Source organism: Sturnus vulgaris, chromosome 16, assembly GCF_052056855.1.
Source record: "Sturnus vulgaris isolate bStuVul1 chromosome 16, bStuVul1.hap1, whole genome shotgun sequence".
NCBI lineage: Eukaryota > Metazoa > Chordata > Aves > Passeriformes > Sturnidae > Sturnus > Sturnus vulgaris.
Genome location: NC_142258.1, coordinates 6,094,919 through 6,107,910, shown reverse-complemented (window position 1 = coordinate 6,107,910; position 12,992 = coordinate 6,094,919). Strand labels below are relative to the sequence as shown.

At 48.1% G+C, this 12,992-nt stretch overlaps 1 protein-coding gene across 1 annotated transcript in view; it reads left to right on the top strand.

The window, feature by feature from the left end:
• The first annotated feature begins 1,772 nt into the window (after positions 1-1,772).
• FAM20C (FAM20C golgi associated secretory pathway kinase) overlaps positions 1,773-12,992 on the top strand; it is a 56,179-nt gene continuing 44,959 nt past the window's right edge. The window contains exons 1-3 of the mRNA XM_014869759.2: positions 1,773-2,317; positions 4,026-4,201; positions 12,531-12,609. Coding sequence (XP_014725245.1) covers positions 1,788-2,317; positions 4,026-4,201; positions 12,531-12,609 — 785 coding nt within the window. The 5' untranslated portion in view covers positions 1,773-1,787. The remainder of the gene's footprint in view (positions 2,318-4,025; positions 4,202-12,530; positions 12,610-12,992) is intronic.

The following is a 12,992-nucleotide window of genomic DNA, read 5'->3' as shown; positions in this document are numbered from 1 at the left end:
ACCACCTGAAGAACCAGGAACAGCTCGTTCCTTCCTCCAGAGTGCCCTCGCTTGTAAACCACTGCCACCAGCGCTCTGCGGGCTGTGCTGGCCCCAAGGCCACCACTTCCATTAGCCCACTGGCCAGCCAGGCACGGAGCCAGCAGCGCTGGGAGGGCGGCAGGAAGGAGGGCAGCTCGCTCCCGGCTGGGAATCTGGGATTAGACAGAAAGGCTGATCCCGGGGCAAGCGGAGCCCGCGGCTCCCGGGCTGACCTTGCGGGGCCGGGGGCAGCGGGCAGTGAATGCAGTGAATGCGGCACTGGCCAGCCCGGGCGGTGACGGAGCAGAATCGGCGATCGCAGCCCGGCACACACCGCGCTGCTGCTGCTTCGCAATGCTGGCAGTGCAGATTCCGCTCTCCTCTACCGCTTTATATATTTTTTTCTTTTCCCCCAAACCTTTGTGGAACAGACGCCCTCTCCTTGCCCCAGTTGGAGCTGCAGTAGAATGAAAAAGGGGGGGGTGGGAAGGAGGGAGGAGAGGAGGGAAAAAAACCCTCTTTTGGTTGAGGTTTTCCTGTTACTATCACTGTAGCGTTTATTTAGCCAATCTCCTAACTATGACGTGAGGAAGGCAGGAATCATGGCTCGCTCATAATATTTAACACACCCACTGAAAGCTGGAGCTGCAGAGCTACTAGTCCAACCAGTCTCCAGAATTCAGTGTAGCTGAAAGAGGTTTTCACTCTGCACCTGCCAAAGATCTCTCCCCGCTTTTCCCTTCTCTCCCCCCTTCTCTCTTCCTTTCTCTCTCTCTTTAAAAGAAAGATCTGTAAGACCCAGCAGAGATCAAAGACCTCTTCGCTAAAAAGAACCTCTACTGATTTATATTAGTTTCTTTCCTCTAATCCTTCCTTCTCCCCCGCTTTTTCTTTCTTTTTTTTCTGTGCCATATTTAACCTTTATGTTGCAGTTGTGCCATCAGACAGTTTTGCAGCCAAAAAAAACCAACCCAAGCCAAAGCACAAGCCCAGCTCGGATACAGCAGCCACCCAGACTCGATCTCAGTTGAACATACTAATCTCTCCCAAGCACTGGACGCAATGGATGAAGAAACTGGAACTGCTCTAAGAAAATGATTTTCCAGCCAATGTTCTTAAAGAGTCTGAGAGAAGAGAAGGAGCAAGAACGAGCGGGGAGCGCTTCTGCTGCATCACTGCTCAAATCCAAGGGAAAGGAGTCAGCGTTTCCAGCACAGCCAAATATTATGGATGATTTTTTTTCTTCTGTCGCCTTTCCGCACAGGTTTTCTTAATATTTTTCTTTTCCCCCCTCCTCCTCCCCGTATTTTTTTCCTATTTTATTTCATCAGCGGCTGTGTCTGATGCCGGTTTCTTTCCAAGAGCCAGTTTTCCCTGTTTGTTGTGATCCCTGTAATAAAAAGAGGGAGAAATCGTGAACAGATGGCTTTCTATATTACCATGCCTCTGGCATTGTTTTCCTGTTGATTTTAAAGGCTCGGTCCGGAGCTCCTTTTCTTTTTTTTTTTTTCTTTTTAAAATTTTTTTTTCGCCTTTTATTTTTTTTTTCCCTCCCCCTCCCAAGTTCTTGATGATACTGAGACATGAGGACCTATGGGGTTTAGGCTGTTTATTTCTCGGCGCCTATGGAGGTAACTTTATTGACTTGATCGCTCGCTTCCCGACCCGAGAGGAGCACGCCGGAGCCCCGGGGGGGGCCCGGCAGCCCCGCGCCCGCCCGGGCTCTGTCCGCCCCCTGCCCCGGTAATTCATCCGCCGCCCCGGCCATGAAAATGCTCCTGGTCCGCAAGTTCCGGGTGCTGATCCTGATGGTGTTCCTCGTCGCCTGCACCATGCACATCATGATCGACCTGCTGCCGCGCCTGGAGCGCCGCGGCCCCGAGGGCCGCCCGGGCTGCTCCTGCCCGCCGCCCGCCGCCGCGCCGCCCCGCGCCGCCGCGCCGCGCTGGCCCAGCAAGCACACGCTGCGGATCCTGCAGGACTTCAGCGCCGAGCCGGCCTCCAACCTCTCGTCGCAGTCGCGGGAGGCGGCGGCGGAGCGGGCGGCGGGAGGCGGCGGGGAGGGCGCGGCGGCCGCGGCGGCGGCGGCGGCGGCGGCGGCGGGGAGGGCCCGGCGCTTGATCGGCCCCGGGGCGCCGCGCCCGCCGCCCCCCGCCGGCAACGCCGCCCCGCTGGCCGCGCTCTTCCAGCACCCGCTGTACCGCGCCGCCCTGCCCCCGCTGGCCGACGGCGACCTCCTCTTCAATGTCAACAGCGACATCAGGTTCAACCCGCGGGCGGCCGAGCAGCCCGAGTGGTGAGTGCCCGGCCGGCGGGGGGGACGTGGCGTGGAGTGGAGTGGCGTGTCCCCCGGGTCGCTGCCCTTGGGTGGGTGACGCGGGGTTTGGGGTGTCGCGGATGGGTGGAAGTGGGCAGAGGGTTGAGCGGAGCGTTTCGGGGTCACGGGGAAAAAGAGGAACAGTTCACAGGCTCGCCCGGTCGTGTTCCTTGGGAAAATAAATGCCCCGAAATACAGAATAAACGCAGGAGCGCGGGAGGGCTGGAGCGCTGAGGCAGAGAGGTCGGTCTGCCTCATCTCCAGCTGCAGGCGAGGAAGATGCTGCTAAAAGAACGGTGTGAGGAAGAGGGTGAGCTCACAGTGAGCCTTCCTCTCCAGCACCTTCCCACCCTCCCAGCCAGAGGTGAAGGGGCTGAGCAGTGAGGCCAGGCAGTAATCCATTAACTTTTCTCAAAAGCGAGGTCTAGCACCACAAAGGCATTCATCCTGGCAGGTATTTCCGCTTTCAGGATCTGATCCCTGCTACATTTTTCATCCTCAATTAATTCCCAGTGCCCTGCACCTCCGCTGCGCTCCAGCCTTCAAAGCAGTCAGTTTCCTCTGTGAATCGTATGCCCTGTTGGCTCCTAAGAAATGCTGAGAAATTCAATGACTGAAAAATCAAAAGGGTTGTCTAATACAACAGCACCCTCTTCCAAACACACTGACATTGTAATGTTTAAACAGCTGCATTGTACCGTGCAAAGCTCTGTCAAGCTGCAGAGCATGCCAGCATGATCTAAACCTTTAGAAAGAGAGGATAAATAATTCTGATTTCCGGCCCATGAGCATGTGAATTGTCCAGGCCCCTTCCATCTAATAATCCCAACTGACTGTGAAGGGAAATAACCTGGAAAGTTTTGGGTTCTCTGAAAGAAAAAGAAAAGGAGTCACAAATGCCTGAACATCTGGAGATGGCTGTAAACACAGAGAACTCTGGATCAAAAATATGGGTTAGTCTGTTCAGTAGGTGAGGAGTGAAATCAACACTGATATCCACAATGCAGCTGCCTGTTGTACATATTTTCCTTAGTGGCTGCAGCCAAAGTTCACAGAATTAAAGTGAAATTCAGAAGGTAGTGATCATTTAAATTAATTCTTTGCTATAGTGTGTTCCTACTGCTCGGGAAGGGGCAAGACCAGCCAGTTCTTCTTTAGCAACCAGTTCAGAGTGATGCAGTTTCTTCCAATCTCCCTCTTTAGAAGGAGGGGGGAAATGGGAGCATTGGGCACCACAGATCAGGTTCTGCTGCACTCCTGGTTTCCTGCCCCACGTCCTTGTTAAAGACAGGTTCAGGATGATGCTGTTATTCAAGCCAGACCTGTAAAAGCTGTGTCCAGTATAATGCCACCTAAACACAAGGTAAAACTTGAGCTCTGTGTTTCTGCTATAGAAGGGCCTCTGCCAAAGCTCAGTGATGCCACTCTGAGTTTTGCTCCTGAATTCATGGGTGTTAAATCAGGAAGGATGAGGGGAAATGAGAATCCATCTCCCCATTCAGCCCCAGGTGGGAAAAGGCTCCTGGTGCAGGGAGGAACTTGGGACCTCTCTCCCTTCTGTAGTGCTTTGCCTTGCCAAGTTGTCACATTTTGAAGCTCTGTTTCTTGACGTTTGTTATAAACTGTAACATAATTTCTTTTTACCTCAACTTTGGATTTTTGTTGTATTTTTTTTTTTTGGTGGTAGGCAAAATGAAGATCATCATGAAGAATTTTTGCCAACTGGAGAAACCTCCATAGACTCCTACCCAAACTGGTTAAAATTCCACATTGGCATTAATCGGTACGAGTTGTATTCCAGACATAATCCTGCAATTGAGGCTTTACTACAAGACCTTGTCTCCCAAAAGATAACCAGTGTTGGTATGTTTAGATATATGTTAATTTTTTATCATTATTTGCTCTTTCTTCAGGATCTCACTGCTGTTTGAATATTAATATTTTGCATGGCTTCTCTCCAGCATCCCGACAACTTTGCTTTCCGATTTCCCTGCTCATTTTCTCAGCTAAACATGAAGAGGTATTGCCAGCTCTGTATTACCTGAATAATTGCCAAGTCTGCCAGCAAGGCAAACCTCATTTATGTCAGAGATCCTTTAGTCACAACCAGGCTGAAAGTGCCCTGTTCGGTTATTTAAAATAAATACACTGACAAATAAAAGGGATGGCAGAAAGCAGACAGCATCCTGCACGAGCTAGATTTGTATTCCTGGCTGGTTATTATTTGAAAGGCTGTGCCTGGCAGCGCCTGCCTTGCCAAGGAAGGAGAGGCTGCCCTGCAGCCCCGCTGCGGTGGCTGCGGGAGCATCCGGCACCGCGGGCTCTGCGGTGGCTGCGGGAGCTGCAGCTCCCCAGGCATGGCAGGAGCTCCAGGAGAGCCAGCCTCCTCCTGAGCTCAGCTCAGCTCTGCCTGTAAATCCACAGCAGGGATGTGCCCATGTCAGCCTTTGGCTCTGGTTAAACAAGGTGACACCGTTCGGGGCTTTTCTCCAGGGTTGTTTAATGGCAGCGTGTGTCTTCTTGAATTTAGCTGCGTAGCTGCACAGGGAAAGAAATGTCACAACCTTAGATGAAGGCCCTGGGATACTAAACAAGTGCACACCCCGTGGTTTCCAGAGGTAGGGAATTGCAGCACAGCAGTGGTTTCCATCCACCAGGCAGAAAATGGAGTTGCTTGTGCTGACCACAAAGTTGCAAAGTCCCTTTCAGAGGGATGAAATAGCAGGAGCTCTGTGAAAGTGCTGATGGTGTGTTGGCACTGTGGGATGAGGTCAGCAGGTCTTTAACCCTGCGAGGCAAAAATTCCCCTGGCTTCAGCAGGAAATGGCCTGGGCAAGAATAGCTCAAGCAGCCCTAAGGTTTTTACATTTTCCATTGTGTGAATCACAGCAGCTGCTGAATAGGAATAAAGGAGATCCTTGGTCATCAGGAGTGGGCTGATTTGGCTGGTTGGGATGGAGTAGGTGTAAAATGCAGGATGCCACAGGAGACCTTCATCTCAGTGAATCTTGCTGGGCATTGGCTGTGCTCAGTGCACTGCTCTGCTGGAGCAGCACTTGGAATAAAGCAGTTTGTGGTACCCCACATGTTGGATTCAAGGGTCCTGTGGACTTGCATCTCAGGAAAGGTGACAAACATGGGCTTGTTTATTAAGTGATGGGTTGTCTGTCCCCAAAAATCTGGATCAGAGTGATTCATTAAGGGAGTCATGTTTGCCCGTTAAGCCATGTATTTCTCTTCCCCAGCTTAGAGTGACACTGCAGGTAGCAGCAGACTGCCCGTGCTCCTCTGGGCTGCACTGGAGGGTGACAAAGGCACTGGATGGACACAGCCTGGGTGATTTTCTCCTGGACACAGCCCTCATCTTTCCTGACCTCGCCCCTCAACACCCACCAATTTTTGGAGTATTAGTGGCACATGCAAGTGGAGATTGAGCCAGCACTTTGCAACACGTGTGTGAACATTGCTCCTTGGGCACATCCACTGAGGAGGGACAGATGCAGTCTGTGCCCATCCCTGTCCCTGCAGAGAGCAGCAGTGGCCAGGCTGTCCCCACAGGGGCAGAGGTGATGCCCAGCTGTGCCATCTCTTGAGGTTTGCACAAAGTGCAGTGGCTGTAGCAGTTTGTACCACATGGCAGCTGAGTGTTTGTCTTTACTCACTCCAGAGCTCAGCCACATTGTGCAGGAGTGCAGTGTCTGCAGCAAACTCAGCAGAGCTCCAGCCATGCAGTCTGTCCCTTCTGCAGGGCAGGGGGGTGGCTGAGGTGGGTTAGGGATGCAGAAGCTGGTGGGAGAAAAAGGGAGGTACAAGCAAGAAATAGTAGTTTAGTGCTCACTCTTCACTTGATCTTCTGGGCTTGGTGTTCACTTGTGCTTCTGGGCATGTGGCTTCACCTCTCTCTGCTTCAGTTGGCCTAGCAGCAAAAAATTATTATCATAAAAAATGGGAGTGAAATCCTGATCCTGGTGACATCAGTGGAAGTTTTTGCCACTTACTTCCCTGGGGCCATGATTTCACCTAATGTGTCATACAGATGTATCATGGGGTTTCCATTAATTCTGATTTTGATGGAGCTTTCAGATCAATGGGGGGAAAGGGCCCTGGGACCACAGAGGAAGATTTATGGCTGCTATTAGCCATTCCCTTTGGGATTGTCTCTGTTAATGTTTGAGCAAGGCTCTTAAGAGCATGGTAGGGCCTCTTATGCCTCTAACAAAAACACAGAGCCACAGTTTCTAGCAATGAATCAGGATAATTTCCATAAATTAAACCATGAGGTGTATTTGGTATTGTTGTTGGCCGCTATGGGAACTGACAGGGAATGATTCCTACCCATAAATCCCAGTCTAAAATCAGGGATGGAAATGGAAGGGGACTTTTGCCAATATAGAGATGCCAGGATCTGAATTTTGGTGTTGGCATTCACTGCCTAACCCTGTGAGGATTCAGGAGCTTTGTCAGTTTGCAGAGAAAGGAAGAGCATATTGCTAATATAATTTTTAAAATTATTTTTTGCACAATGCAACTTCTCTTATTTTATGTTGCAAATTCTTTGGATGTTTAAAAATACATGTTTTAAAGTAATTCCTGCCAGTTTTCAGCTTTACTGCAGAGCAGCAGAGGGATTCAAAAGCATGTAGGCTGATTAATAAAGATAAATATATTTGACCAAAGGACATTTATAGGGCTGTTACATTCTTTGGATATTCCTGCTTATCTTCTAATTAGCCTTGTTTTTTTTTCCATATGGTCAATTTTTGCTGGGTTGGTTTTTTTAAATTTTATTTTTTTAAGGCAGCTGGAAAGCTGTCAGGTTAGGAGAATAAAATAAATGGAAACCTTGATAATGCCTGGTCTTCAGGCTTCTTTTAGCAAGCAGGACAATTAAATATACAGGGTTACATGCATTAGATGAAATGGGATATGGCTTTATCCAGTTCCTTCCCAGTGTCCAGATTTACTTTGGCTCTAATAGAATTAGATGGTTTGCCTGATACCTACAGTAATTAGATCCAAACTGCAGCAAAGCAGAGTTCTTGGCCACAGTGTGATTTCTGTGCTCACCCTGCATTATTTATGGGCCAGGGTGGGGACCAGGCTGATCCCCCCACATCTGCTAGAGCCACTCACACGACTCTGTAATGTGCAGTGGTATTTTAAAATGAAAACGGTGGCAGAAGCAATTCCCAAGAGCAGGGAGCACCAAGGTGACATTTTCTTGATGTTAAAAGTTTAAATGGAACACGTCCATGGGTGGGAAGGAGCATCCCATGCAGCTCCCACAGTGACACCTAGAGCTGGCCTGGAAAAGAGCAGGGTTACCCAGGCTCGGGCTGAGGATGTTTCTGTGCCCTCCCTCTATATATATACATGTTTCCTATTCGTTTTGTTCAGCATAAAGGGATAGCTCTTAATTTGATTTAATTCACTGAAAATTTCCTCTTGCCATAAATAGGAGCCTAGAGAGAATTGTTTTTCCACTGAGCACTGAAGCCTGGTTTTCAGAAGCACATGCACAGGCAATTGCACATTTCCTTTGCCTTTCACAGCTGCTTATTGCATGCATAAATAACCACAGTTATCTATTTTCTTGCATATTTACAAGATGTCTGTGCATAATTGTGGCAGCACTCTCAGCAGTTTAACACCAACTCTGGCATGGTGCATTGGAGGGGCACTGTGGGCTTGGTCTTGCTGTCCACAGGAGAGTCCTTGTAAGCAGAATAGATTTTGTGATTCCTCTGAGTAGCTGGGAATTATTTTTTGATTCTTTAAGTTCTCTGGTTGTAAAGGCTTGGAAACATTACCTGACTGAGGTAATTTGTGAATCTGTGATGCCTTCAGTTTGTGCAGGCAGTAATTAGAAAGCAAGTGTGTGAGATTACTCACACTGAGAATAAAAGCTGCAATTACCTGAGGTGGACTCTGCTTCAAGGCAGGGAAAGTAAAGAGAAAAGGGAAAGACAAAATGCTAAATATTGAACATAAATTCTGTCTCTAAAGAAAATCATGAAAATTTCATCCAAAGGAAAGAAGTGCTTTTGAGAACTTGTGAAAAACAATGAAATATAGCATCTTTGATTTACTGCATGAGAAAACAATGAATCTGCCAAGAGTCAACAGATTGATTTAATGTACAATTCCAGATGAAAGGAGGGGACTCAAGATGTACAGCAAAGCCTTAGAATAATTTTGCAGATCTCTTCCCCTGCAGAAATCTTTTCCTTTCGTGACTAAACCAAAAAGTCCTTTAAAAGCAAGTTAGCAGAACTGGCCAAATGAGGACAAACTAGGAGATGATGAGTGCTTGAATTTATTTTTAAATATGTTCTTTACAGCTTGTACAGGGCCATATCTCCAGCCTGGGGCAGAGCATTACTCGTTAAAGCCAATCAACATGTTTATGTTAGATTTAAGCTTGATCTATAAATAGGAATCCAAAATGTATCTGAGCATCCTCAGTTTCAGATGTTAACTGCATCCCAAGCTGTGACTGTATGCCACTTCTCAGGCATTAGCACTGCATAATTAAATACATTTTAAAATGTTTGTTGGATGCTGACCAAAAGAATGAGAAAAAGTTCAGAGATCCTGTTGGGACTCTCTCTCCCCATCATGTATGGTTTAGACAGGCTGGTGAGATCAGGGCTATCGTGGAGCAAAACAGAGGAGCTGGAAAGGCAGACCAGTTGGAATTCCAAATCCCTCTGGGCAGCACTGGCAGTACCAGCCAGGAGCCCTGTAGCATACAGCTTGGGAAGATGGCTGAGAGGTGCTAGCTGGGACATCTTTTGTATTGCATGGGGTGTGTGGCTCAGGGGGGAATTCAGGACTTGTGCTGGGGAGGTGACAAGGTGGGGAAGTAGCAGACATGGCAGGTGGCCGTGACAGCAGGCTCAGGGATGTAAATGGAGTGGGGATTTTTGCAGGCTTGATCCGAAGTCTGACAGAGAAAACAGAAGGAATCTCACCAATTTCCCTAATCTTTGGACAAGGCTCTAATCCCAAACGTTCAAGCAAAAAGATATCTCAGGGAATTTTTTGCAAAGCCTCCTGAAGTTAGGAAGATTCTGATCACACCCTAGAGCCCTTACACTGGGTTAACAGGAAAGGTTAATGCTGCTTTCCATTTCCTTCTACTTTGGAGGGAAAAGCCAAGCTTTGAATTGCCTGAAGATGAAAAGTAATGATGGCATTGGGATTTGTTTTTAGCAGTGTGCCAGTACATCCAGGAGCTGTGTGAGACTTGATTTGAAGTACCTGCTGTGAGCTAGCAGGTTTATAAAGCCTTTACAGAGCTGTTTGTGACCTGTGGTGTTACAGTGTATTAAAATACTTTAAAAAAAAAGGTGAATCTTGAGTGTGACTAGTGATTCCTTTGGAGTTAGCACAGCCTTGTGTTGCCAGGCTTTTGTAAAAATCTCTGAACCTGCTGATGACAGATGTGACAGATTGCAATGGTGCAGCATCCTCCACTCCTTGGAAAATTGGATGTGCTGCCTCTGGGTGTTGTACATTCCTCAGGAATGGCTTGTGGGCAGCAGATGAAAGCACGAGGATGTCTCCAGGTGACCAAACAATGTTTGTTTGGGACAAACCCCTGGAAGATGACAGGCCACAATGGCCAGAGGGACATGTTTAACTGAGGCTGAGCAGGAAAGAGAGTTCCTGGAGGAGCACAGCTCAGAAAATGAGACGGGAGCCAGTGTGCAGATGTGATGTTAATTCAGGACAGGGGAAGTGATCTGACCTAGAGTGGATCATCTCCAGTGAGCTCTGCTCTTCTCTGGCATTTCCACCCTCAAAATCTGGGCACTCTGGACTGCTCCAAGGCTTAGTTTGCAGGTACAGCAAGGCTCAAAAGAACAGTCCAAGCTTAGGTGTTCCCATCTCTGCAGGGATTACAATGTCAGGCTCTAACCAGCCTGGATGTGGAGGGTGGCCTTGCATCACCCCCAGCCTGGCCAGCACATCTGTGGCACTGGGAGAGCAGACAAAGTGGGAATGGCTCCACGTGAGCCTGGATAAGAGGGGGAAGCCAAGGTGGAGCTCTGGCATTGCGTTGTTTTCCATGATCCACGTGGGTTCTGCCATGCCCTGCCATAAAGCACAAGGGGACACAATTCCCACCAGTGTCCCCACTCTGGATTTCAGAGTTCCAAAGTTTGCTCCCAGCAGCAGTGGAGGCACAACTCGTGCCAGCAAAACTTGTGTTGGAGTGAGGCTTCTGGTGCAACCAATTAAGGCAATACAATAAGATGGATGTAAAAAAACGAGGGAAATGCTGTTGTCTTACTTCAGCTCAGTTCCCTCTGACAGGAAACCAGGCTTTTGTGTCTCATGGAAGAATTATTTTGAATTGTTAATCTTCTTCATACATTTCCCTGCTTGGTGATGACATCCTCGCTGCTGAGTTTGGCTGCTAACAAAATCATTATCTGTCGAGTGGCTCCAGTTAGCAGAGAAACCATTCCTTTTAGTATCTGAAACTTAAAAAAGGGTGTGCTGAAACTTCCTTTTTTTCTTCTTTGCATTGCTGTGCTGGCAGGGGGGTCAGATTAGTGGATCTTTAGGGTCCCTCCCAACCCAGACCATTCTGCTGATTCCATGGAATTCTGTTTGTTTGAAATGCCAGCCCTGTGGCAGTGGCTGGGCAGGGAAGGTGGTGGGGACTGCCCTGTGCCTGGCCCTGGGGGCATGGGGCAAGCTCCAGTGCCCACACTAGCCAGAGCTGCTTCCAGAGTGCACAGATGGTCCCAGGGCACCACAGGCAGGATTTGGACTGGAAGGTTTCTGCTTCTCATTGTCCTCAGGCTCTGAGCTGGGCAGGAAAAAGCCTTGTGCTCCTCCCACCCTCAGGTGGAGATAAAATGACCTGTCCTGTACAGGGGAGGGAATTTAATCCAGGAAAGCTCTCTGCTTCTGCTTTACCTGGTCAGTGCAAATTTCTTAATGCCCTTTAATTTCTAATTATTTATTTTTTCCTTTGGGATAAAGTGGAAAGGCAAGAGAAGGCTGGGATCAGCAAAACAGCAGGTCAGGAGGGATTTTATTCAAGAAGTGTAATTACACTGACCAGATTTGCATAGCATTTTGTTGCAAAAATATAGGTTACCAGTGCTGAAAGAGAGCTGATGACCTATCAGTGATAAGGCACAGAGATGAGTAATTAAAAAGATATGCAGCTAATGGCTTTGGTTAGAGAAAAAACACGTACAAGCTGTACAGGTGGAACAAGGGCAGCTCTCAGCCAGAACTTAAAGAGCAAGATAACTTGACATTTATGTAGTTCTGCAGTTGACATGACTTTTGTCAGGAGTGCAAAGAAAGGAATTGATTATCTGATGATTCTTAGAAAGCATCTTTAAAGACTGGCTCATCCCCACAGCCCTGCTGGCCATGGCCTGCCCTCCCAGCACAGAGGTGCATTTAGGAGTCAGGCTATAGGTCATCTCATTTGTTAGGATGCTTTTAATTGAGGCAGCAGAAAAGCAGCTGTTTTCTGAAGTATATGTCTCCCAGCCTGGAGATGAGTAAAGCCACTGTCCTTGTCACCTTCACTGTTCCCTTCTGCCCTCCCAGCCAGGCCAGGCTGCTCTCATGTAAGAACACCTTGAGATCCCTGAAAGTTAATGGCTGGGCTTGGATTTGTATCCATTGTGCATAGAGAAGGTGAATTTACATATCTCTACTGCTCAGGAGCAGTTATTAAAAGCACAGCAGAGATCAGAGATTGCTGCAGTATCTGCTCATGCTGTTAATTAAGGAGCTGTCTGCTGTGCACTGGGCTGTACATCCCAGCTGCAGCTCCTTTGGAAGCACCCCCAGTTCCTTTCCCAATGTGAGTCCATTGTTCAAAGGGCACTAAGAGATGGGGGAAACAAGACTCAGTGGTCTGCTCCTATAGGTACTGTTCCTCTGGGGTGATTATGGAGCCCTTGGTGGCCAGAAAAAGGCAAAACAGTGTCAGGAAATACAATCCATGTTTAGTCCTGGTCAGCAGCTCAAAGCCCTTCCCTGTGCTCTGCTGAGTAATCTGTTGTCCAGTTGGGATCATCCTGCTTGATGCTCTGATACCACGGTGCTGAAGTGATACAGAGAAAAGCAGATGTGATTTGGTTTCAGGAAACTGAGTGTAAGTACATCTGCATGTCTCATTTTAAAGCTGTTTTGTGCTTTTCCCCCACAGCAATGAAATCAGGAGGCACCCAGCTGAAGCTGATCATGACATTCCAGAACTATGGACAAGCATTGTTTAAACCAATGAAGTAAGTGAAAAAAGTCAGTGATTTAAAGTGGAATTGTGGTGGAGTAACCATTTTCTAAGCTGTTCAAAGTTTGCTGTAGGATCTCCCAAGGTTAATGTGTCTGGTTCCTGAGCCTTGCTGCTGAGCCTGGAGCTCAGGGTCTGTTGATCCCTTGTCCTGCTAGACTGGTCTTTGGAAGAGATGCTGAGGAGGCTTCAGAGACATTGCAGTCTTCTCAGGAATTTATTCACTCTCATCTCTGTGAAATCTCCCCTCATAAATACAGGATGTTTTCAGCATCTCTTATGTAAACTTATTCCACAAGTCTGAGCTTCATCTAGTGTCAGTGCTCCTCTGGAACGTGGCCAGACAAGAGAGATGATTCAGAACAGCTTTGGGAAGAG